The 26,008-nt window shown below is 44.8% G+C and overlaps 3 protein-coding genes across 5 annotated transcripts in view; 1 reads left to right on the top strand and 2 right to left on the bottom strand.

Annotated features, from left to right (window-relative positions):
• Nucleotides 1–26,008, top strand: part of mctp1a (multiple C2 domains, transmembrane 1a) — a gene marked incomplete at its 5' end in the record, with an annotated part of 150,792 nt that overhangs the window by 38,481 nt on the left and 86,303 nt on the right. For all 3 annotated transcript variants that reach the window (XM_083673863.1, XM_083673864.1, XM_083673862.1), the window contains one exon: nt 22,236–22,353. In XM_083673863.1, coding sequence (XP_083529989.1) covers nt 22,236–22,353 — 118 coding nt within the window. The remainder of the gene's footprint in view (nt 1–22,235; nt 22,354–26,008) is intronic.
• On the bottom strand, nt 1,783–10,639 carry LOC310806931 (butyrophilin subfamily 1 member A1-like; the record flags this gene model as incomplete). The annotated part of the gene is made up of 5 exons (XM_083673213.1): nt 1,783–2,374; nt 2,846–2,994; nt 3,184–3,306; nt 7,909–8,090; nt 10,303–10,639. The coding sequence occupies 5 exons, from the start codon at nt 10,637–10,639 to the stop codon at nt 1,783–1,785; spliced, it is 1,383 nt and encodes a 460-aa protein (XP_083529339.1).
• On the bottom strand, nt 18,397–20,201 carry LOC310806930 (butyrophilin subfamily 1 member A1-like; the record flags this gene model as incomplete). Its single annotated transcript, XM_083673212.1, is given in 3 exon segments — nt 18,397–19,089; nt 19,507–20,039; nt 20,042–20,201. Coding segments are annotated over 3 exon segments (1,386 nt in total).

Genomic DNA, 26,008 nt, shown 5'->3' with positions numbered 1-26,008 from the left:
GGCCCATTGATGTTTCTACAATAGCTTGTTTAAAGATCTCTGCTCATCTAATCGTACACTATGCAAATCCACCTCAGTGGATGTGGTGTGTGTGTGTGTGTGTGTGTGTGTGTGTGTGTGCGTGCGTGCGTGCGTGCGTGCGTGTGTGTGTGTGTGTGTGTGTGTGTATGTATGTGTGTCTGTGTCTGTGTCTGTGTCTGTGGCTGTGGCTGTGTCTGTGTCTGTGTGTGTGTGTGTGAGCTCTGTGTGTGTGCGTGCTCTGTGTGTGTGTGTGTGTGTGACGGGGGGAGGGGGCGGGAAGGGGGCTTAAGTGGGAGGTATTAAATGAAAAGGTAAGTGTGTGTCTTCTTGAAACCATTACATTTACATTGTTTGGTTTCAACCAGTCATCCTGTAGTAACATCCACAGTGGAGATTATCAGTGGGGCTGAGTTTCTACCAGGATCATTATTAAATGGACTGAAGTGAAATGGACTGAGTTCCTCAGTAAAGAAGCAGCCAGTGAAAGTGTAGATGTGAGACCTGGCCTCCACATTGAAGAAGGGCACCGGTCCCTCCTCATAATCCACAAACACCCCCACCTTCTGATTTGGTTGAAGTCTACAGATATAGTTATTGGTTGTTGACTCCTGTACAGTGGCACTTAGTTTGACTGTGTAGAGTCCCTCATAGTCCCTGTGTGTCTCTGGAGGACCAGCAGAGAGAGTGACTCCTTCACTGTCCTGCCACACCATCTCAGGCTCAGGGTGCCAGACTTTAGATTCACACAGAAGACCCATCCCTCCCTCTCTGTGTCCCTCAATGGAGACCACTGGCTGGGATCCTACAGCTTTAAGTAAAAAAAAAAAAAAAAAAGTGAAAAATCCAGTATGCATGAGTAAAAGTAGTAATAATTATACTACAAATAGATGGCATTATAGTACAAACTCAGCCCCATTGATACAGTCTCTTAATCTCTTGTGAGTGTTTCAGAGAGAACAAAAGCCATGGGCTTACAGACTCAGACCACCAAAGTAACTCTCTAATTCTCCTATGAGCACACGCACACACACACACACACACACACACACACACACACACACACACACACACACACACACACACACACACACACACACACACACACGAGCCCAGGTCATCTCCATTAAATGGGCTTTATTGGCAGGAATTACAAATGTAAATATAGCCAAAGGAGCTATACAGTAAAGTATGAATACATGCCCCCCCCCCCACACACATTGTAATCAAATTCCCTACCCTTCTCTGCTGTACTCTCCCTCACTCCCTCCCCTCATTCCCCCTCCCCTCCCAGAGTGTCCCCAGAACACTTTACAAATTCAAATTATACATTTCACATTTCATTACAACAGTTGTGTGCTTATGATACAATTCTAAGAAAATATACTAGCGTAAATCCGAATGGACACAAAACACCCAGCGATTATATCATATAAACAAATGTCATACTGTGGTCTCCAAGACCCACATAATCCCAGTCATGGATTTAACAAACATATTTTGGATGTTACAGATGGGTACATACAAAATGTATAATTTCTGCTTGTTAGTTTGAACTGTGTGACTGTAAAATCCTTTGAAATTGCTTGTTTATTCTCAATATTTACATGCTGTCCTGAGCATTTGTCCCGGGCAGTGTATTTATATGTTGTTGTATGTATTTGTTTGTCCTTTGCTTGATGTAGCCTGTGGCCCATTGATGTTTCTACAATAGCTTGTTTAAAGAGCTCTGCTCATCTAATCATTGACCTTGATTTCAAACAGTCAGTCTGTAGTATCCTCCACAGGAGAGATTATCAGTGATTCTGAGTTGTTACCATCATAATTATTACATGGGCTGAAGCATGGATAGAGTCTGCCAGTGAAGATGCAGCCAGTGAAAGTGTAGATATGAGACCTGGCCTCCACATTGAAGAAGGACACCTGTCTCTCGTTATAATCCACAAACACCCCCACCTTCTGGGGCTTATGTCTCAGGGAGAGGATCTTATGGTCGTCATTAAGAGCCTCGTACTCGTCCCCATTCCTCAGAACCAGTAACCAGTATCCATCACTAGGATTCAGTGTAATATCACCCTTCCTCTTGATGGACTCGCTGGCCACACCTAAACGCCACCCAGTCTTCCCCTTCACCTCCACCTCATAGTAAAACCTCTCAGAGGAAAACCCCTCCTTTCCCAGGACGAAGCTCTTTCTGTTGAACCTCTCTGGGTTGTCTGGGAGGTCCTTTCGTGTGTCTCCTTTTCTCACTCGTTTCCCATCATCATATAGGATGAGACTGGGATGTGCCGTATCAGGGTCTAGAGTCACAACCACAGCGTATTGCCTGATGTTTTCAAAATTTGGGATCCACATACTTTTCATATAATCCATTTTAGCAGTGACACAATCCCTCTCTCCAGTGAGATGATCCCTCTCTCCAGTGAGACGATCCCTCTCTCCAGTGAGACGATACCTCTCTCCAGTGAGACGATCCCTCTCTCCAGTGAGACGATCCCTCTCTCCAGTGAGACGATCCCTCTCTCCAGTGACATGATCTGTCTTGGAACGTAAAATTAATATGTCTACAGCTAATCCAATCACAATGAGAGCTCCCATGGTGATGGACACAGCAAAGGCTACTTTCCAGGGCTTTGTATGATCAAACAGCTCACTAGGGATGTGACATTTTGTATACAACGTCTCTTTGGTCTGTTTCAGTTGAACTCTACAGATATAGTTGTCTGTCTCCTGTACAGTGGCACTTAGTTTGACAGTGTAGAGTCCCTCTCTGTCCCTGCGTGTCACTGGAGGTCCAGCAGAGAGAGTGACTCCTTCACTGTCTTGCCACACCATCTCAGGTTCAGGGTGCCAGCCTTTAGATTCACACAGCAGACCTATCCCTCCCTCTCTGTGTCCCTCAATGGAGACCACTGGCTGGGATCCTACAGCTTTGACGTAGAGTTGAATAGTGGAATCATCATACCAGACCTTGGACTGAATAAAGCATGTATAAGTTCCATCATCAAGTCCTTGTACCCGGGTCAGTTTCAATGAGGTGTTTCCTCTCCTCAGTTCCTCTTTAAACAATGATGTCCTTCCCCAGTAGGACCTGATCTGATCTTCATTTTTGTCTCTGCTGTCTTGGTAACGATGGACACGATTGTCTGAAAGGTGGGGCCTAACCCAATCAACTGTCATGTCCTCAGCACTGATGTTGGGTTTGAGGTGACAGGGCAGAATGATGTCATCACCAGCCGCAGCAACAATATGTGAGGGACTGAGAACCTCAAACTCAGAGCCTGCTCTCTGCAGAAGAAGCAGGAGAGTCACAAACAGACACTCTGATAGAGTCACCATCATTCCTGAAAGAGACAACCACAAACACAACAATATGAATCATAAAGACCATTCACCTTTTTGTGGTACAATATGTTGTATATATGCTGTGAGACAAATCGTTTATGGCCCCTTTTCGAGCTGTAACCAAAGAGCAAGGACAGTTGAAAAACAGGTAAAAAAAGACAAACCTGTTTTCAACAGCTGTCCATTAACCTGCGTATGTAAAATGTATAACTGCAATGGACACATAATTGTTTATTAGACATGTGGGACTTTGTTTAATCTCATGTGAGGTACAGACCTCTCTCACCTGATGTTTGGATGATTCTATGGCAGCGGCAATCGCTTTAGGATTGTTCACACCTCCTCTCCTCTCTCTCGTACCTCGGTCTCCAGGAAAGTAGCAGTCGCAGGAACCACCAAGTATAGATCACATGTTATAGATGATACAGTCGATCCTAAATTATATCATCGTTCTTTTACTGCTAATCGGTTGTCTAACTGCTAAATGTGTCAGATGAATATTCTGCCACTCCTTGCCACTCACGAGGAAGTATTGTCATGTCAAAGGGCAAAAGACTAGTTAATTAGTAACATGTTTATGAGTGGCTTTCTGTATTCTCGATTGCATCTTTTTACAGAACAAAGAGATGACGGAGGTCACAATACATAGATATTAGAAGTTAACCATTAACATGTCAGGTAGTTTCCTTCTGTATACGTCTGTAAAACAAATGGAGAGCTAAAGACAAACCCCAGAGGATCCATAAGACTTTGGAAGTGGATGGAACTCAATTGTCATGATGGGAGAAATAACATCAAACAACGATAAAAATATATATTTGTGAAACAAACTATTGGAGGAAAAGCAGCTAATATTTCATACAGTCATACTTCCATAAAACTCATAAAATCCAGTGCTGTATTTCCTCTTGTCAATGCCTACACTAATGCTATGCTTGTAAGTCTATACTGTATGTGGGATGGAACGTTTTAGTCCTCTGTTGGTCATGAGATGACCCTGCATTAGCCTCCTCCTGGCTCCTCACAATGAAGACCAGGCACAGAGAGCCCTGTCTATGGCTGCTCTCTCTATGGGCACGACTCGGGTGCTCTGATGCTAGCTCGCGTCAGGATGGCTATTCTTAGCGTCTCAAACCAAGAGAGCAGCAGAGACGTGACAGGGGAACCCACGCAGCCTTATCTAATGGAGAAGAGAGGGAGAGAGTCAGGGAGAGAGTCAGGGAGAGAGTCAGGGAGAGAGTCAGAGAGAGAGTCAGGGAGAGAGTCAGGGAGAGAGTCAGGGAGAGAGGGAGAGAGACCTCCTAGTGCTCTCCACAGCAGAACTCCTAGCGTAGCTCTCTCCTAGCTAGCAGACCTCCCAGGCAGCGTAGCCCTCTAATGATCTTCCTCCTCCACGCTAGACCCAGAGGGACATGTACAGCACAATCCAAACCACAGGGCCACAATGAGGGAACACCATGTAGGCTAAAGAGCTCAAAGCACTTTGAAAAGCATAATTATTGATATTGATTGTTATTGATCGTTTTATGACTGTTTACTATTAATTACAGCCTGGATTCTACTGTGGTGTTTTCCTGTTTTTTTTTTACTGAGGCCCCCGAAACAGTGTTTAGAGTAGACAGCTTTGCGGATGGGGGGGGGGTAGTTTTTAGTGCCAAATCTTAGCCAAAACCTGCTTGATTGATGAAGACTATTTATGTTTCTAAAGAGTGTGTTCTAATGTGTTTTGAAATTGGTTGTGTGTATGTTTATAGGTGATGTACTGTATGTGTTGTGTTGCGTTGTGTTGTGTTATGGTGTACTGTGTCTTTGTGGTGTTCTCATAGCAGCAGAGAGAGTGACTCCTTCACTGTCCTGCCCCACCATCTCAGGCTCAGGGTGCCAGACTTTAGATTCACACAGAAGACCCATCCCTCCCTCTCTGTGTCCCTCAATGGAGACCACAGGCTGGGATCCTACAGCTTTAAGTCAAAAAAAAAAAAATAGTGAAAAATCCAGTATGCATGAGTAAAAGTAGTAATAATTATACTACAAATAGATGGCATTATAGTACAAACTCAGCCCCATTGATACAGTCTCTTAATCTCTTGTGAGTGTTTCAGAGAGAACAAAAGCCATGGGTTTACAGACTCAGACCACCAAAGTAACTCTCTAATTCTCCTATGAGCACACACACACACACACACACACACACACACACACATACACACACACACACACACACACACACACACACACACACACACACACACAGGTCATCTCCATTCAATGGGCTTTATTGGCATGAATTACAAATGTAAATATAGCCAAAGGAGCTATACAGTAAAGTATGAATACATGTCCCCCCCACACACACATTGTAATCAAATTCCCTACCCTTCTCTGCTGTACTCTCCCTCACTCCCTCCCCTCATTCCCCCTCCCCTCCCAGAGTGTCCCCGGAATACTTTACAAATTCAAATTATACATTTCACATTTCATTACAACAGTTGTGTGCTTATGATACAATTCTAAGAAAATATACTAGCGTAAATCCGAATGGACACAAAACAAGCAGCGATTATATCATATAAAGCATTGACATACTGTATTCTACTGTAAGACCCACATAATCCCAGTCATGGATTTAACAAACATATTTTGGATGTTACAGATGGGTACATACAAAATGTATAATTTCTGCTTGTTAGTTTGAACTGTGTGACTGTAAAATCCTTTGAAATTGCTTGTTTATTCTCAATATTTACATGTTGTCCTGAGCATTTGTCCCGGGCAGTGTATTTATATGTTGTTGTATGTTTTTGTTTTTCCTTTGCTTGATGTAGCTTGTGGCCCATTGATGTTTCTACAATAGCTTGTTTAAAGAGCTCTGCTCATCTAATCATGCGCTATGCAAATCCACTTAAATTCCACTGTGGTTTGTGTGTCTGTCTATCAAATACATAATGTTAAAAAAAAATGCACACGCGCACGCGCACACACACACGCACGCACGCACGCACGCACGCACGCACGCACGCACGCACGCACGCACGCACACACACAGACACACACACACACACACTGAAACCCAGTCTTGTATCTTCTTGCTACCACTACATTGACCTTGATTTCAAACAGTCAGTCTGTAGTATCCTCCACAGGAGAGATTATCAGTGATTCTGAGTTGTGGGTCGAAGCATGGATAGAGTCTGCCAGTGAAGATGCAGCCAGTGAAAGTGTAGACATGAGACCTGGCCTCCACATTGAAGAAGGACACCTGTCACTCCTTATAATCCACAAACACCCCCACCGTCTGGGGCTTCTGTCTCAGGGAGAGGTAGACAGGAGGGTCAGTAAGTGCCTCATACTTATCCCCATTCCTCAGAATCACAGTCCAGTATCCATTACTAGGTCTCAGTGTAATCGGACCCTTCCTGATGATGGACTCTCTGGCCACTCCTAAATCCCACTTTTTCTTCCCCTTCACCCTCCACCTCATAGTAAAACATCCTTGAGGAAAACCCCGTCTCTAGTGAGACGATCCCTCTCTTCAGTGAGACGATCCTTCTGTTCAATGAGACAATCCCTCTCTCTACTGAGATCATCCCTCTCTCCAGTGAGATGATCCTTCTGTTCAATGAGACAATCCCTCTCTTCAGTGAGACGATCCTTCTGTTCAATGAGACAATCCCTCTCTCCAGTGATATGATCCCTCTCTCCAGTGAGATGATCCTTCTGTTCAATGAGACGATCCCGCTCTTCAGTGAGACGATTCCTCTCTCCAGTGAGACGATCGCTCTCTCCAGTGAGAAGACCCATCACTTCAGTGAGATGATCCCTCTCTCCAGTGAGATGATCAATCACTTCAGTGAGATGATTTATCACTTCAGTGTGATGATCCTTCAGTTCAGTGAGATGATCCCTCTCTCTGTACACTTTACATAAAATTAATATGATTACAGCTAATCCAATCACAATGACAGCTCCCATGGTGATGGACACAGCAAATGCTACTTTCCAGGGCTTTGTATGATCAAACAGCTCACTAGGGATGTGACATTCTGTATACAACGTCTCTTTGGTCTGTTTCAGTTGAACTCTACAGATATAGTTGTTGGTGTCTGTCTCCTGCACAGTGGCACTTAGTTTGACTGTGTAGAGTCCCTCTCTGTCCCTGCGTGTCTCTGGAGGTCCAGCAGAGAGAGTGACTCCTTCACTGTCCTGCCACACCATCTCAGGTTCAGGGTGCCAGCCTTTAGATTCACACAGCAGACCTATCCCTCCCTCTCTGTGTCCCTCAATGGAGACCACTGGCTGGGATCCTACAGCTTTAACGTAGAGTTGAATAGTGGAATCATCATACCAGACCTTGGACTGAATAAAGCATTTATAAGTTCCATCATCAAGTCCTTGTACCCGGGTCAGTTTCAATGAGGTGTTTCCTCTCCTCAGTTCCTCTTTAAACAATGATGTCCTTCCCCTGTAGGACCTGATCTGAAATTCATTTTTGTCTCTGCTGTCTTGGTAACGATGGACACGATTGTCTGAAAGGTGGGGCCTAACCCAATCAACTGTCATGTCCTCAGCATTGATGTTGGGTTTGAGGTGACAGGGCAGAATGATGTCATCACCAGCCGCAGCAACAATGCGTGAGGGACTGAGAACCTCAAACTCCTCAGAGCCTGCTCTCTGCAGAAGAAGCAGGAGAGTCACAAACAGACACTCTGATAGAGTCACCATCATTCCTGAAAGAGACAACCACAAACACAACAATATGAATCATAAAGACCATTAACCTTTTTGTGGTACAATATGTTGTGTATATGCTGTGAGACAAATAGTTTATGGCCCCTTTACGAGCTGTAACCAAAGAGCGAGGACTAGACAGTTAAAAAACGGGTAAAAAAAGACAAACTTGTTTTCAACAGCTGTCCATTAACCTGCGTATGTAAAATGTATAATTGCAATGGACACATAATTGTTTATTAGACATGTGGGACTTTGTTTAATCTCATGTGAGGTACAGACCTCTCTCACCTGATGTTTGGATGATTCTATGGCAGCAGCAATCGCTTTAGGATTGTTCACACCTCCTCTCCTCTCTCTCGTACCTCGGTCTCCAGGAAAGTAGCAGTCGCAGGAACAACCAAGTATAGATCACATGTTATAGATGATACAGTCGATCCTAAATTATATCATCGTTCTTTTACTGCTAATCATTTGTCTAACTGCTTAAATGTGTCAGATGAATATTCTGCCACTGCTTGCCACTCAAGAGGAAGTATTGTCATGCCAAAGGGCAAAAGACTAGTTAACTAGTAACATGTTTACGAGTGGCTTTCTGTATTCTCGATTGCATCTTTTTACAGTACAAAGAGATGACGGAGGTCACAATACATAGATATTAAAAGTTAACCATTAACATGTCAGGTAGTTTCCTTCTGTATACGTCTGTATAACAAATGGAGAGCTAAAGACAAACCCCAGAGGATCCATAAGACTTTGGAAGTGGATGGAACTCAATTGTCATGATGGGAGAAATACCATCAAACGACGATAAAAAATATATATTTGTGAAACAAACTATTGGAGGAAAAGCAGCTAATATTTCATACAGTCATACTTCGTCAAGGACATTTCTCACCCCAACCATAGACTGTTCACCCCACTCCCCTCCGGGAGGCGCTACAGGTCTCTCTAACTGCATTTCGTTGTCTCTGTACTTGTACTCTGCACAATGACAATAAAGTTGAATCTAATCTAATCTAATCTAATCTTCCATAAAACTCATAAAATCCAGTGCTGTATTTCCTCTTGCCAATGCCTTCACTAATGCTATGCTCGTAAGTCCATACTGTATGTGGGAGGGAACGTTTTAGTCCTCTGTTGGTCATGAGATGACCCTGCATTAGCCTCCTCCTGGCTCCTCACAATGAAGACCAGGCACAGAGAGCCCTGTCTATGGCTGCTCTCTCTATGGGCACGACTCGGGTGCTCTGATGCTAGCTCGCGTCAGGATGGCTATTCTTAGTGTCTCAAACCAAGAGAGCAGCAGAGACGTGACAGGGGAACCCACGCAGCCTTATCTAATGGAGAAGAGAGGGAGAGCAGGGAGTCAGGGAGAGAGTCAGGGAGAGAGTGAAAGAGAGAGTCAGGGAGAGAGTCAGGGAGAGAGGGAGAGAGACCTCCTAGTGCTCTCCACAGCAGAACTCCTAGCGTAGCCCTCTCCTAGCTAGCAGACCTCCCAGGCAGCGTAGCCCTCTAATGAGCTTCCTCCTTCACGCTAGACCCAGAGGGACATGTACAGTACAATCCAAACCACAGGGCCACAATGAGGGAACACCATGTAGGCTAAAGAGCTCAAAGCACTTTGAAAAGCATAATTATTTATATTGATTGTTATTGATCGTTTTATGACTGTTTACTATTAATTACAGCCTGGATTCTACTGTCGGGACATAACGTGTAGTTTTCTAGTCTTTTCAAGTGTTTTCCTGTTTTTTTTTTACTGAGGCCCCCGAAACAGTGTTTCGAGCTGACAGCTTTGCGGATGGGGGGGGGTAGTTTTTAGTGCCAAATCTTAGCCAAAACCTGCTTGATTGATGAAGACTATTTATGTTTCTAAAGAGTGTGTTCTAATGTGTTTTGAAACTGGTTGTGTGTATGTTTATAGGTGATGTACTGTATGTGTTGTGTTGTGTTGTGTTGTGTTGTGTTATGGTGTGTACTGTGTCTGTGTGTGTGTGAGCTCTGTGTGTGTGCATGCTCTGTGTGTGTGTGTGTGTGTGTGTGTGTGTGACGGGGGGAGGGGGCAGGAAGGGGGCTTAAGTGGGAGGTATTAAATGAAAAGGTATGTGTGTGTCTTCTTGAAACCATTACATTTACATTGTTTGGTTTCAACCAGTCATCCTGTAGTAACATCCACAGTGGAGATTATCAGTGGGGCTGAGTTTCTACCAGGATCATTATTAAATGGACTGAAGTATGGGTAGAATTCCTCAGTGAAGAAGCAGCCAGTGAAAGTGTAGATGTGAGACCTGGCCTCCACATTGAAGAAGGACACCGGTCCCTCCTCATAATCCACAAACACCCCCACCTTCTGATTCGGTTGAAGTCTACAGATATAGTTATTGGTTGTTGACTCCTGTACAGTGGCACTTAGTTTGACTGTGTAGAGTCCCTCATAGTCCCTGAGTATCTCTGGAGGTCCAGCAGAGAGAGGGACTCCTTCACTGTCCTGCCCCACCATCTCAGGCTCAGGGTGCCAGACTTTAGATTCACACAGAAGACCCATCCCTCCCTCTCTGTGTCCCTCAATGGAGACCACTGGCTTGGATCCTACAGCTTTAAGTAAAAAAAAAATAAAAGAAGTGAAAAATCCAGTATGCATGAGTAAAAGTAGTAATAATTATACTACAAATAGATGGCATTATAGTAAAAACTCAGCCCCATTGATACAGTCTCTTAATCTCTTGTGAGTGTTTCAGAGACAACAAAAGCCATGGGTTTACAGACTCAGACCACCAAAGTAACTCTCTAATTCTCCTATGAGCACACGCACACACACACACACACACACACACACACACACATACACACACACACACACACACACACACACACACACACACACACACACACACACACACACACACACACACACACACACACACACACACGAGCCCAGGTCATCTCCATTCAATGGGCTTTATTGGCATGAATTACAAATGTAAATATAGCCAAAGGAGCTATACAGTAAAGTATGAATACATGCCCCCCCCCCCCACACAGATTGTAATCAAATTCCCTACCCTTCTCTGCTGTACTCTCCCTCACTCCCTCCCCTCATTCCCCCTCCCCTCCCAGAGTGTCCCCGGAACACTTTACAAATTCAAATTATACATTTCACGTTTCATTACAACAGTTGTGTGCTTATGATACAATTCTAAGAAAATATACTAGCGTAAATCCGAATGGACACAAAACACCCAGTGATTATATAATATAAAGCAATGACATACTGTATTCTCCAAGACCCACATAATCCCAGTCATGGATTTAACAAACGTATTTTGGATGTTACAGATGGGTACATACAAAATGTGGTTTGTGTGTCTGTCTATCAAATACATCATGTTAAAATAAAATGCGCACGCGCATGCGCACGCACGCACACACACACACACACACACACACACACACACACACACACACACACACACACACACACACACACACACACACACTGAAACCCAGTCTTGTATCTTCTTGCTACCATTACATTGACCTTGATTTCAAACAGTCAGTCTGTAGTGTCCTCCACAGGAGAGATTATCAGTGATTCTGAGTTGTTACCATCATAATTATTACATGGGCCGAAGCATGGATAGAGTCTGCCAGTGAAGATGCAGCCAGTGAAAGTGTAGAAATGAGACCTGGCCTCCACATTGAAGAAGGACACCTGTCCCTCCTTATAATCCACAAACACCCCCACCGTCTGGGGCTTCTGTCTCAGGGAGAGGTAGACAGGAGGGTCAGTAAGTCCCTCATACTTATCCCCATTCCTCAGAATCACAGTCCAGTATCCATTACTAGGTCTCAGTGTAATCGGACCCTTCCTGATGATGGACTCTCTGGCCACTCCTAAATCCCATTTCTAAAACCTCCTTGAGGAATACCCCATCTTTCCCTCTCTCAAATGAGACAATGATACATTGAGACGATCCTTCTCTTGAGTGAGACGTTCGTTCTCACCAGTGACACGATCCTTCTCTCCAGTGAGACGTTCGTCCTCTCCAGTGAGACGATCCTTCTCTCCAGTGAGACCTTCGTTCTCTCCAGTGATACGATCCTTCTCTCCAGGGAGACGATCCTTCTCTCGAGTGAGACGATCCTTCTCTCCAGTGAGACCTTTGTTCTCTCCAGTGAGACCTTTGTTCTCTCCAGTGAGACGATCCTTCTCTCTAGTGACACAATCCTTCTCTCCAGTGAGACGTTCGTTCTCTCGAGTGAGACGATCCTTCTCTCGAGTGAGACGTTTGTTCTCTCCAGTGACATGATCCTTCTCTCTAGTGAGACGTTCGTTCTCTCCAGTGAGACGATCCTTCTCTCGAGTGAGACGTTCGCTCTCTCCAGTGAGACGATCCTTCTCTCCAGTGAGACCTTTGTTCTCTCCAGTGAGACCTTTGTTCTCTCCAGTGAGACGATCCTTCTCTCTAGTGACACAATCCTTCTCTCCAGTGAGACGTTCGTTCTCTCGAGTGAGACGATCCTTCTCTCGAGTGATACGTTTGTTCTCTCCAGTGACATCATCCTTCTCTCTAGTGAGACGTTCGTTCTCTCCAGTGAGATGATCCTTCTCTCGAGTGAGATGTTTGTTCTCTCCAGTGACATGATCCTTCTCTCTAGTGAGACGTTCGTTCTCTCCAGTGAGACGATCCTTCTCTACAGTGAGACTTTCGTTCTCAACAGTGAGACGATCCTTCTCTCCAGTGAGACGATCCTTCTCTCCAGTGAGACGATCCTTCTTTTCAGTGAGACCTTCGTTCTCTCCAGTGAGACGATCCTTCTCTCTAGTGACACAATCCTTCTCTCCAGTGAGACGTTCGTTCTCTCGAGTGAGACGATCCTTCTCTCGAGTGATACGTTTGTTCTCTCCAGTGACACAATCCTTCTCTCCAGTGAGACCTTTGTTCTCTCCAGTGAGACGATCCTTCTCTCCAGTGAGACCTTCGTTCTCTCCAGTGAGACGATCCCTCTCTCCAGTGAGACGATCTGTCTTGGATCTGTACACTTTCAATAAAATTAATATGACTACAACTAATCCAATCACAATGAGAGCTCCCATGGTGATGGACACAGCAAAGGTTACTTTCCAGGGCTTTGTATGATCAAACAGCTCACTAGGGATGTGACATTCTGTATACAACGTCTCTTTGGTCTGTTTCAGTTGAACTCTACAGATATAGTTGTCTGTCTCCTGTACAGTGGCACTTAGTTTGACTGTGTAGAGTCCCTCTCTGTCCCTGCGTGTCACTGGAGGTCCAGCAGAGAGAGTGACTCCTTCACTGTCCTGCCACACCATCTCAGGTTCAGGGTGCCAGCCTTTAGATTCACACAGCAGACCTATCCCTCCCTCTCTGTGTCCCTCAATGGAGACCACTGGGTGGGATCCTACAGCTTTAACGTAGAGTTGAATAGTGGAATCATCATACCAGACCTTGGACTGAATAAAGCATGTATAAGTTCCATCATCAAGTCCTTGTACCCGGGTCAGTTTCAATGAGGTGTTTCCTCTCCTCAGTTCCTCTTTAAACAATGAGGTCCTTCCCCTGTAGGACCTGATCTGATCTTCATATATGTCTCTGCTGTCTTGGTAATGATGGACACGATTGTCTGAAAGGTGGGGCCTAATCCAATCAACTGTCATGTCCTCAGCACTGATGTTGGGTTTGAGGTGACAGGGCAGAATGATGTCATCACCAGCCGCAGCAACAATAAGTGAGGGACTGAGAACCTCAAACCTCTCAGAGCCTGCTCTCTGCAGAAGAAGCAGGAGAGTCACAAACAGACACTCTGATAGAGTCACCATCATTCCTGAAAGAGACAACCACAAACACAACAATATGAATCATAAAGACCATTAACTTTTTTGTGGTACAATATGTTGTGTATATGCTGTGAGACAAATAGTTTATGGCCCCTTTTCGAGCTGTAACCAAAGAGCGAGGACTAGACAGTTAAAAAACTGGTAAAAAAAAGACAAACTTGTTTTCAACAGCTGTCCATTAACCTGCGTATGTAAAATGTATAACTGCAATGGACACATAATTGTTTATTAGACATGTGGGACTTTGTTTAATCTCATGTGAGGTACAGACCTCTCTCACCTGATGTTTGGATGATTCTATGGCAGCGGCAATCGCTTTAGGATTGTTCACACCTCCTCTCCTCTCTCTCGTACCTCGGTCTCCAGGAAAGTAGCAGTCGCAGGAACAACCAAGTATAGATCATATGTTATAGATGATACAGTCGATCCTAAATTATATCATCGTTCTTTTACTGCTAATCATTTGTCTAACTGCTAAATGTGTCAGATGAATATTCTGCCACTCCTTTGTTCCAGTAGAAAGAGAAAGTATTGTCATGCCGAAGGGCAAAAGACTAGTTAACTAGTAACATGTTTACGAGTGGCTTTCTGTATTCTTGATTGCATCTTTTTACAGAACAAAGAGATGACGAAGGTCACAATACATAGATATTAGAAGTTAACCATTAACATGTCAGGTAGTTTCCTTCTGTATACGTCTGTAAAACAAATGGAGAGCTAAAGACAAACCCCAGAGGATCCATAAGACTTTGGAAGTGGATGGAACTCAATTGTCATGATGGGAGAAATAACATCAAACAACGATAAAAATATATATTTGTGAAACTAACTATTGGAGGAAAAGCAGCTAATATTTCATACAGTCATACTTCGTCAAGGACATTTCTCACCCCAACCATAGACTGTTCACCCCACTCCCCTCCGGGAGGCGCTACAGGTCTCTCCGCACCCGAACCAGCAGGTTCAGAGGTAGCTTCGTCCCTGCGGCTGTCACCCTACTGAACTTGAACACTGCACCTAGGTGACAACCTACCAACCCCTGCAACCCCTGCACCCCCCCCCCCCCCCCCCCACCCCCGGACAATTGCACTATTACTGTAACACTGCTCTTACTCAATACCACTGCTCTTCTGTACATATCTGTCTATACTGTTCATAATCTGTCTATACTGTTCATAATGCACATATCCCTATATTTTCTTTAATACTACTGTTAATACACTGCACATATCTGTACATACTGTACATACCTGTTTATACTGTTCATACGGCATTCCATATTCATATTTATGCTGCTATCTACCTTAATGTTACTGTTAATACATATATACTGCTAGACTGCATTGCCTATACAGCTCATATGCTGCTACACTGTTCATACTGCAACCTATTTATTCTGCTTATAATGCTACTGCTTACTCATATACTGCTACACTGCACTACTTATACTATACTGCACTACTTACTGCTCATATATTGCACTACCTGTATATACTGTTCATTGCACTTTCTGCTATTTTGCACTTCTGGTTAGACGCTAACTGCATTTCGTTGTCTCTGTACTTGTGCTCTGCACAATGACAATAAAGTTGAATCTAATCTAATCTAATCTAATCTTCCATAAAACTCATAAAATCCAGTGCTGTATTTCCTCTTGTCAATGCCTACACTAATTCTATGCTCGTAAGTCCATACTGTATGTGGGAGGGAACGTTTTAGTCCTCTGTTGGTCATGAGATGACCCTGCATTAGCCTCCTCCTGGCTCCTCACAATGAAGACCAGGCACAGAGAGCCCTGTCTATGGCTGCTCTCTCTATGGGCACGACTCGGGTGCTCTGATGCTAGCTCGCGTCAGGATGGCTATTCTTAGCGTCTCAAACCAAGAGAGCAGCAGAGACGTGACAGGGGAACCCACGCAGCCTTATCTAATGGAGAAGAGAGGGAGAGAGTCAGGGAGAGAGTCAGGGAGAGAGTCAGGGAGAGAGTCAGGGAGAGAGTCAGGGAGAGCAGGGAGAGAGAGAGTCAGGGAGAGCAGGGAGAGAGAGAGTCAGGGAGAGAGTCAGGGAGAGAGGGAGAGAGACCTCCTAGTGCTCTCCACAGCAGAACTCCTAGCGTAGCTCTCTCCTAGCTAGCAGACCTCCCAGGCAGCGTAGCCCTCTAATGAGCTTCCTCCTTCACGCTAGACCCAGAGGGACATGTACAGTACAATCCAAACCACAGGGCCACAATGAGGGAACACCATGTAGGCTAAAGAGCTCAAAGCACTTTGAAAAGCATAATTATTGATATTGATTGTTATTGATCGTTTTATGACTGTTTACTATTAATTACAGCCTGGATTCTACTGAGGGGACATAAGGTGTAGTTTTCTAGTCTTTCTAAGTGTTTTCCTGTTTTTTTTTACTGAGGCCCCCGAAACAGTGTTCAGAGCTGACAGCTTTGCGGATGGGGGGGGGGGTAGTTTTTAGTGCCAAATCTTAGCCAAAACCTGCTTGATTGATGAAGACTATTTAGGTTTCTAATGTGTTTTGAAATTGGTTGTGTGTATGTTTATAGGTGATGTACTGTATGTGTTGTGTTGCGTTGTGTTGTGTTATGGTGTACTGTGTCTGTGTGTGTGTGAGCTCTGTGTGTGTGCATGCTCTGTGTGTGTGTGTGTGTGTGTGTGTGTGTGTGTGTGTGTGTGTGTGTGTGTGTGTGTGTGTGTGTGTGTGACGGGTGGAGGGGGCGGGAAGGGGGCTTAAGTGGGAGGTATTAAATGAAAAGGTATGTGTGTGTCTTCTTGATACCATTACATTTACATTATTTGGTTTCAACCAGTCATCCTGTAGTAACATCCACAGCGGAGATTATCAGTGGGGCTGAGTTTCTACCAGGATCATTATTAAATGGACTGAAGTATGGGTAGAGTTCCTCAGTGAAGAAGCAGCCAGTGAAAGTGTAGATGTGAGACCTGGCCTCCACATTGAAGAAGGGCACCGGTCCCTCCTCAGATTCCACAAACACCCCCACCTTCTGATTCGGTTGAAGTCTACAGATACAGTTATTGGTTGTTGACTCCTGTACAGTGGCACTTAGTTTGACTGTGTAGAGTCCCTCATAGTCCCTGTGTGTCTCTGGAGGTCCAGCAGAGAGAGTGACTCCTTCACTGTCCTGCCCCACCATCTCAGGCTCAGGGTGCCAGACTTTAGATTCACACAGAAGACCCATCCCTCCCTCTCTGTGTCCCTCAATGGAGACCACAGGCTGGGATCCTACAGCTTTAAGTAAAAAATAATTATACTACAAATAGATGGCATTATAGTACAAACTCCATTGATACAGTCTCTTAATCTCTTGTGGGTGTTTCAGAGAGAACAAAAGCCATGGGCTTACAGACTCAGACCACCAAAGTAACTCTTTAATTCTCCTATGAGCACACGCACACACACACACACACACACACACACACACACACCACACACACACACACACACACACACACACACACACACACACACACACACACACACACACACACACACACACACACACACACACACACACACACACACACACACACGAGCCCAGGTCATCTCCATTGGCATGGGCTTTATTGGCATGAATTACAAATGTAAATATAGCCAAAGGAGCTATACAGTAAAGTATGAATACATGCCCGCCCCCCCACACAGATTGTAATCAAATTCCCTACCCTTCTCTGCTGTACTCTCCCTCACTCCCTCCCCTCATTCCCCCTCCCCTCCCAGAGTGTCCCCGGAACACTTTACAAATTCAAATTATACATTTCACATTTCATTACAACAGTTGTGTGCTTATGATACAATTCTAAGAAAATATACTAGCGTAAATCCGAATGGACACAAAACACCCAGTGATTATATCATATAAAGCAATGACATACTGTATTCTCCAAGACCCACATAATCCCAGTCATGGATTTAACAAACGTATTTTGGATGTTACAGATGGGTACATACAAAATGTATAATTTCTGCTTGTTAGTTTGAACTGCATGACTGTAAAATCCTTTGCAATTGCTTGTTTATTCTCAATATTTACATGCTGTCCTGAGCATTTGTCCCGGGCAGTGTATTTATATGTTGTTGTATGTATTTGTTTGTCCTTTGCTTGATGGAGCCTGTGACCCATTGATGTTTCTACAATAGCTTGTTTAAAGAGCTCTGCTCATCTAATCATGCGCTATGCAAATCCACTTAAATTCCACTGTGGTTTGTGTGTCTGTCTATCAAATACATAATGTTAAAATAAAATGCACACGCAGGTGCGCACGTGCGCACACGCACACACACACACACCCACATGCACACACACACACACACACACACACACACACACACACACACACACACACACACACACACTGAAACCCAGTCTTGTATCTTCTTGCTACCACTACATTGACCTTGATTTCAAACAGTCAGTCTGTAGTATCCTCCACAGGAGAGATTATCAGTGATTCTGAGTTGTTACCATCATAATTATCACATGGGCTGAAGCATGGATAGAGACTGCCAGTGAACATGCAGCCAGTGAAAGTGTAGATATGAGACCTGGCCTCCACATTGAAGAAGGACACCTGTCCCTCCTCATAATCCACAAACACCCCCACCTTCTGGGGCTTATGTCTCAGGGAGAGGATCGTACGGTTGTCATTAAGAGCCTCATACTTGTCCCCATTCCTCAGAACCAGTAAACAGTATCCCTTACTAGGTCTCAGTGTAATTGAACCCTTACTCTCGATGGACTCTCTGGTCACTCCTAAACACCACATAGTCTTCCCCTTCACCTCCACCTCATAGTAAAACCTCCCAGAGGAAAACCCCTCCTTTCCCAGGACTAAGCCCTTTTTGTTGAACCTCTCTGGGTTGTCGTGGAGGTCCTGTTGTTTGTCTCCTTCACTCACTTCTTTCCCATCGTCAGATAGGATGAGACTGGGATGTGCCGTATCAGGGTCTAGAGTCACAACCACAGCATATTTCCTGGTGGTTTCAAAATCTGGTATCCACATTGTTTTCATATAATCCATTTTAGTAGTGACACAATCCCTCTCTCTAATGAGACGACCCTTCTCTTTAATGAGACAACCCTTCTCTTCAATGAGACGATCATTCTGGAATGTGACACAACGTATACATTCAATGAAACGATTCCTCTCTCCAGTGAGTTGATCCCTCTCTCCAGTGAGAAGACCCTTCTCTATAATGAGACGATCCCTCTCTCTACTGAGATGATCCCTCTCTCCAGTGAGATGATCCCTCTCTTCAGTGAGACCCTCCTTCTGTTCAATGAGACGATCCCTCTCTCCAGTGAGACGATCCCTCTCTCCAGTGAGACCCTCCTTCTCTCCAGTGAGACGATCCCTCTCTCCAGTGAGACCATCCCTCTCTCCAGTGAGATGATCCCTCTCTCCAATGAGATGATCCTTCTCTTCAGTGAGATGATCTGTCTTGGATCTGTACACTTTACATAAAATTAATATGATTACAGCTAATCCAATCACAATGAGAGCTCCCATGGCAAAGGCTACTTTCCAGGGCATTGTATGATCAAACAGCTCACTAGGGATGTGACATTCTGTATACAACGTCTCTTTGGTCTGTTTCAGTTGAACTCTACAGATATAGTTGTTGGTGTCTGTCTCCTGCACAGTGGCACTTAGTTTGACTGTGTAGAGTCCCTCTCTGTCCCTGCATGTCTCTGGAGGTCCAGCAGAGAGAGTGACTCCTTCACTGTCCTGCCACACCATCTCAGGTTCAGGGTGCCAGCCTTTAGATTCACACAGCAGACCTATCCCTCCCTCTCTGTGTCCCTCAATGGAGACCACTGGCTGGGATCCTACAGCTTTAACGTAGAGTTGAATAGTGGAATCATCATACCAGACCTTGGACTGAATAAAGCATTTATAAGTTCCATCATCAAGTCCTTGTACCCGGGTCAGTTTCAATGAGGTGTTTCCTCTCCTCAGTTCCTCTTTAAACAATGATGTCCTTCCCCTGTAGGACCTGATCTGAAATTCATTTTTGTCTCTGCTGTCTTGGTAACGATGGACACGATTGTCTGAAAGGTGATGTTGATGTTGGGTTTGAGGTGACAGGGCAGAATGATGTCATCACCAGCCGCAGCAACAATGCGTGAGGGACTGAGAACCTCAAACTCCTCAGAGCCTGCTCTCTGCAGAAGAAGCAGGAGAGTCACAAACAGACACTCTGATAGAGTCACCATCATTCCTGAAAGAGACAACCACAAACACAACAATATGAATCATAAAGACCATTAACCTTTTTGTGGTACAATATGTTGTGTATATGCTGTGAGACAAATAGTTTATGGCCCCTTTACGAGCTGTAACCAAAGAGCGAGGACTAGACAGTTAAAAAACTGGTAAAAAAAGACAAACTTGTTTTCAACAGCTGTCCATTAACCTGCGTATGTAAAATGTATAATTGCAATGGACACATAATTGTTTATTAGACATGTGGGACTTTGTTTAATGTCATGTGAGGTACAGACCTCTCTCACCTGATGTTTGGATGATTCTATGGCAGCGGCAATCGCTTTAGGATTGTTCACACCTCCTCTCCTCTCTCTCGTACCTCGGTCTCTAGGAAAGTAGCAGTCGCAGGAACAACCAAGTACAGATCATATGTTTTAGATGATACAGTCGATCCTAAATTATATCATCGTTCTTTTACTGCTAATCATTTGTCTAACTGCTAAATGTGTCAGATGAATATTCTGCCACTCCTTGCCACTCAAGAGGAAGTATTGTCACGCCAAAGGGCAAAAGACTAGTTAACTAGTAACATGTTTACGAGTGGCTTTCTGTATTCTTGATTGCATCTTTTTACAGTACAAAGAGATGACGAAGGTCACAATACATAGATATTAGAAGTTAACCATTAACATGTCAGGTAGTTTCCTTCTGTATACGTCTGTATAACAAATGGAGAGCTAAAGACAAACCCCAGAGACTTTGGAAGTGGATGGAACTCAATTGTCGTGATGGGAGAACTAACATCAAACGACGATAAAAAATATATATTTGTGAAACAAACTATTGGAGGAAAAGCAGCTAATATTTCATACAGTCGTACTTCCATAAAAATCCAGTGCTGTATTTCCTCTTGTCAATGCCTTCACTAATGCTATGCTTGTAAGTCCATACTTTATGTGGGAGGGAACGTTTTAGTCCTCTGTTGATCATGAGATGACCCTGCATTAGCCTCCTCCTGGCTCCTCACAATGAAGACCAGGCACAGAGAGCCCTGTCTATGGCTGCTCTCTCTATGGGCACGACTCGGGTGCTCTGATGCTAGCTCGCGTCAGGATGGCTATTCTTAGCGTCTCAAACCAAGAGAGCAGCAGAGACGTGACAGGGGAACCCACGCAGCCTTATCTAATGGAGAAGAGAGGGAGAGAGTCAGGGAGAGAGTCAGGGAGAGAGTCATGGAGAGAGTCAAGGAGAGAGTCAGGGAGAGAGTCAGGGAGAGAGTCAGGAAGAGAGTGAGAGAGAGAGTCAGGGAGAGAGTCAAGGAGAGAGTCAGGAAGAGAGTCAGGGGGGGGGTCAGAGAGAGAGTCAGGGAGAGAGTCAGGGAGAGAGTCAGGGAGAGAGGGAGAGAGACCTCCTAGTGCTCTCCACAGCAGAACTCCTAGCGTAGCTCTCTCCTAGCTAGCAGACCTCCCAGGCAGCGTAGCCCTCTAATGAGCTTCCTCCTTCACGCTAGACCCAGAGGGACATGTACAGTACAATCCAAATCACAGGGCCACAATGAGGGAACACCATGTAAGCTAAAGAGCTCAAAGCACTTTGAAAAGCATAATTATTGATATTGATTGTTATTGATTGTTTTATGACTGTTTACTATTAATTACAGCCTGGATTCTACTGTGGGGACATAACGTGTAGTTTTCTAGTCTTTCTAAGTGTTTTCCTTTTTTTTTTTTTTACTGAGGCCCCCGAAACAGTGTTTAGAGCTGACAGCTTTGCGGATGGGGGGGGGGGGGGGGTTGTAGTTTTTAGTGCCAAATCTTAGCCAAAACCTGCTTGATTGATGAAGACTATTTATGTTTCTAAAGAGTGTGTTCTAATGTGTTTTGAAATTGCTTGTGTGTATGTTTATAGGTGTATGTGTGTACTGTATGTGTTGTGTTGCGTTGTGTTGTGTTGTGTTGTGTTGTGTTGTGTTGTGTTGTGTTATGGTGTACTGTGTCTTTGTGGTGTTCTCACAGCTGTCGTCTCTCTCCGTCTGCTTGCAGGGCATCAACATGGTGGGTCCCAGTAATGCGGAGCCCCCTCCCCCTGCCAGCCCAGGGATGTACCAGCTCGATATCATACTGAAGAAGGGACACAACCTCGCCATCAGAGACAGAGGAGGTAGGGTTCTTCTGCTGGGGTTCTCTCTGTCTATCTCTCTTTCTTATTGTCCTCCCTGTCTCTCTCTTGACCTCTTGGTCTCTCTATCAGACTGGTTGGTGCTCCTCAAGAACGTTTTGACCCCTAGCCAGGTCTTCACAAGAACACTTATTAGTCTTTAAAAAATATCTCTCCCTTTATTTCTCCGGCTGTCTTCTCTTTCTCACTCACTCTGTTTCTCTCTCTGTCTTTGTCGCTGTTTCTCTCTCTCTCTTTTTCCGTGTTCCGTTTCTCTTTCTCTCCCTCTTTCTCTTAAGCGTTCTCCGTCTCTCACTCCCTATCTTGTTTTCCTCTCCTCTCTCTGACTGTTATCTCTGCCTGTGTGTATGGCCTATCTCACTCAAACACACACCTGCTCTCTGCCAGTCCTCACTCCAGTTTTCAAGGTGTGAGGAGAGATATGAAAAGATATGAAGGAGTACAATCGAGAAAACAACACACCTGTCCCAGTTCATAAGTAGGATGGCAAACAATAGAGGATGGGTTTTAGTCTGAAAATTGTCCCATTTCAAGCCCTGTAAAGCTTATCCTGTGTTACCTTTACTGATTCTGTGGTTAATACATGATACAATATGATGTTTAACAAAAAAATAAATTAAATTTAAATTTGAGTGATTTAACAGAAGGAAGTACATTTGCAAGTAAATCAATTATACATCACAATCATCGCAAGTAAGACTTTACACAAGAATAAGTTGCACAAGCAGTCATAGTGCGAGAGAAAGGGTAGACAACCTTGAGTGACACTTTGTCTCCTGTCACTCCCACCCTGCCAGGGGGGCCAGGGGGGCCAGGGGGGCCAGGGGGGCCAGGGGCAGTGTGAGTGTCCCTGCCAGGGGATACCTAACTTTAGACAGTAATGGTCTCATTAGCACTTAATAGGCACTATGGCAGGCCTGCATAGTCTCTACTCTACATTCTCTCTCTCTCTCTCTCTCTCTCTCTCTCTCTCTCCGTCTGTCACTGTCTCCCTCTCTCTCTCCCTCTCTGTCTCCCTCTCTCTCTCCCTCTCTGTCTCTCTCCCCCTCTCTCTATGGATAATGAGCAGTGAGCATTGAGGTGAGCAGCTCACCTGTTCCGCCCTGGCCTCATCTGGACAGCTCATTTGGGATTTGAGATGAATGCTCTGATGCTAAGAGACAGTCCTCCCAGTCTGGCAGCAGAGGGCTATAATTGGAGCCTGGGACTATTTATCTGGTGCAGTATTTGGAAGCTGAATACCCCGAGCATGTATCTTACCAAGTATAGCTCTCCATGTTTCCTATTGCAATAGAATGTCACCCTCCTCATGCTTTTAAAGTAAAAAAATAAATAAAATGAAAACAAAGTGAAATGGCCATTTATTATGTATGGTGTAGTTTTTATTGAATCAATAAAGGGCCGACCTCTGGGGCTCCTGGAAGGTTCTAGTGCTTTCTGACCATCAGATCATGTCTGGACAGAAAGAGCTCATTGCTGTCCTATGAGGACTATGAGCAGGGAGAGTCAAAGCCCCATGGTCCTCCCTGTGAGTCTGTGGCAGCATTACTGACCAATCAGTCAGCACCATGTTACACAGATCTATCCCTGCCCAGGCATGAATCATCACTGCGTGTCTTTGTGTGTGTGTGTGTGTGTGTGTGTGTGTGTGTGTGTGTGTGTGTGTGTGTGTGTGTGTATGTGTGTGTGTGTGTGTGTGTGCGTGCGTGCGTGCGCATGCGCCTGCACGGCGCGCGTGTGTTGGTCTGGAGGCAAAGGCACCAGTAATGAAGCCTGTCTCCGTGACCAATCCAACCCCCTACAAGAGGAGGAGGAGGAGGTGGAGGAGGAGGAGGAGGAGGAGGAGGAGGAGGAGGATGTACAGATGGACATAACTCTCCCTGATCCTCCATATCTCTTCATCTAGACCTCAGGCCTGTGTTGTCTATTAGATCTGTCATAGAGGATAGAAACAGCTTCTTCCCAAAGTAGCTTTCCATCATCAGGAGCTGACAGGGAATCCTGTGTGACTGCCTGTCTGCTTGTTAGGCCACTACAGGGCTGAGACCTGGCAGAGACACACCAGCTCTCACTCCTCTGGGGGGCTGGGTTTGATGCAGCAGGATAGCTCTTTGATGTTGCACCCATTCCTTACTATGTAAACTTTAAAACTTATGTATTCTGTGCTGTGCTGTGCTGTGTGTGTGTGTGTGTGTGTGTGTGTGTGTGTGCGTGCGTGTGTGCGTGTGCGTGCGTAGGTGCATGTGTGTGTGACCTTCTTACCTCTCTCTGTCACATCGTTTTAATATTCTACCCCCCCTACTCTCCCCAATGCACTTACACCTATCTAGGATGTCATTGGTTGTGAGTTGCCAGTGACAACCTCTGCTGCGGCTGTGTGACCAGATGATGACACTGCCTCATGTCCCTCTCCCTGGGGACTGGGTACCAGTGGATGATGGAGGGTGGTTACAGTCACGTCTTCCCCCGCGTGGCACATCTGTCATGGGTAGAGAGAGCCAGGCTTGTGGAGGTGACAGGGGGTGTCAGTGTGCTGGTCTGGTCGTGCTCTGCTAGGCACCGTCACCCCAGGGAGAGACAAGGCCATCAGGACTCACCTGGAGTGCTGTCAAACAGACACAACACAGATCAGATCTCCCAGGGCTCTTGATACCTCGCTGCTTTGAGTTTGTAAAACTGAGTAAAATGTTCTTCTTCGTTCACTGTGCTGCATTGGGAAGCTGTTTGTGAGAGTTTTTGAAAACAGTTTAGTTTGTAGTGTTGTTTAAGTGTGTGTGTGTGTGTGTGTGTGTGTGTGTGTGTGTGTGTGTGTGTGTGTGTTGTGTGTGTGTGTGTGTGTGTGTGTGTGTGTGTGTGTGTGTGTGTGTGTGTGTGTGTGTGTGTGTGTGTGTGTGTGTTCACTTTCCTACTATCTCACACAGACACAGCATTACTGAACTACTTTCTGTTTCTGTTTAAATATACATTATGAAGACATGTCATAGAGTGAGTGCAAATGTTTTCCGTCAGTATTTTTGTGTTTCCATCTTAGTCGGCTTGTGATGCTGATACAAGGCTGAGGCCTCCAGTACCAGTCCCCTCCTACCCCTCCCCTCTCCCCCTCCTCCCCCTCTCCCCCACTGAGATTCCTGATAAGGCCAATCAGTGTTCTCATACGTACAGCACATTTGCATTCCACATTAATTAATCCTGTTACCTCTCCCCCATACCTCTGTGAGTTCAATACGTTTGCATGTAATGAGTGCTTACTATGCAAATGAAACAACATATTGAAGAGCTAAAATGAGAGGAGACTGTCGGTGGGACAGGTAGGGTTAGATGCCGCCTGTAGGAGAGGAAAATAGAAGTGTAGTCCATTAAAAATCACAATTTCAAACAGTAGTAATTTTTCTTTTACAGAACAACGTTCTTTGCCTCCCTCTGCTTTATTGAATCTTCTAACTGTTCAGTTATGGTTTGTCATTAAACTACCATCAATTCTGACCTTATCTGACCTTACCTAATATCCTGTGGTTTTCCCCTCTTGAAAATGTCCTCAGATATCTCCACAGTTATTGGTTATTTGTCATCATATTGCAATAATCCCTCAGTCACAGAAGGGTTTTATGATTCCATTCTTGCAGTGTTATTGCACCAT

Source organism: Argentina silus, assembly GCF_951799395.1.
Source record: "Argentina silus genome assembly, chromosome: 7".
NCBI classification, from domain to species: domain Eukaryota; kingdom Metazoa; phylum Chordata; class Actinopteri; order Argentiniformes; family Argentinidae; genus Argentina; species Argentina silus.
The sequence above is the reverse complement of the archived record's forward strand: the minus strand, read 5'-3'. Positions and strand labels throughout refer to the sequence as shown.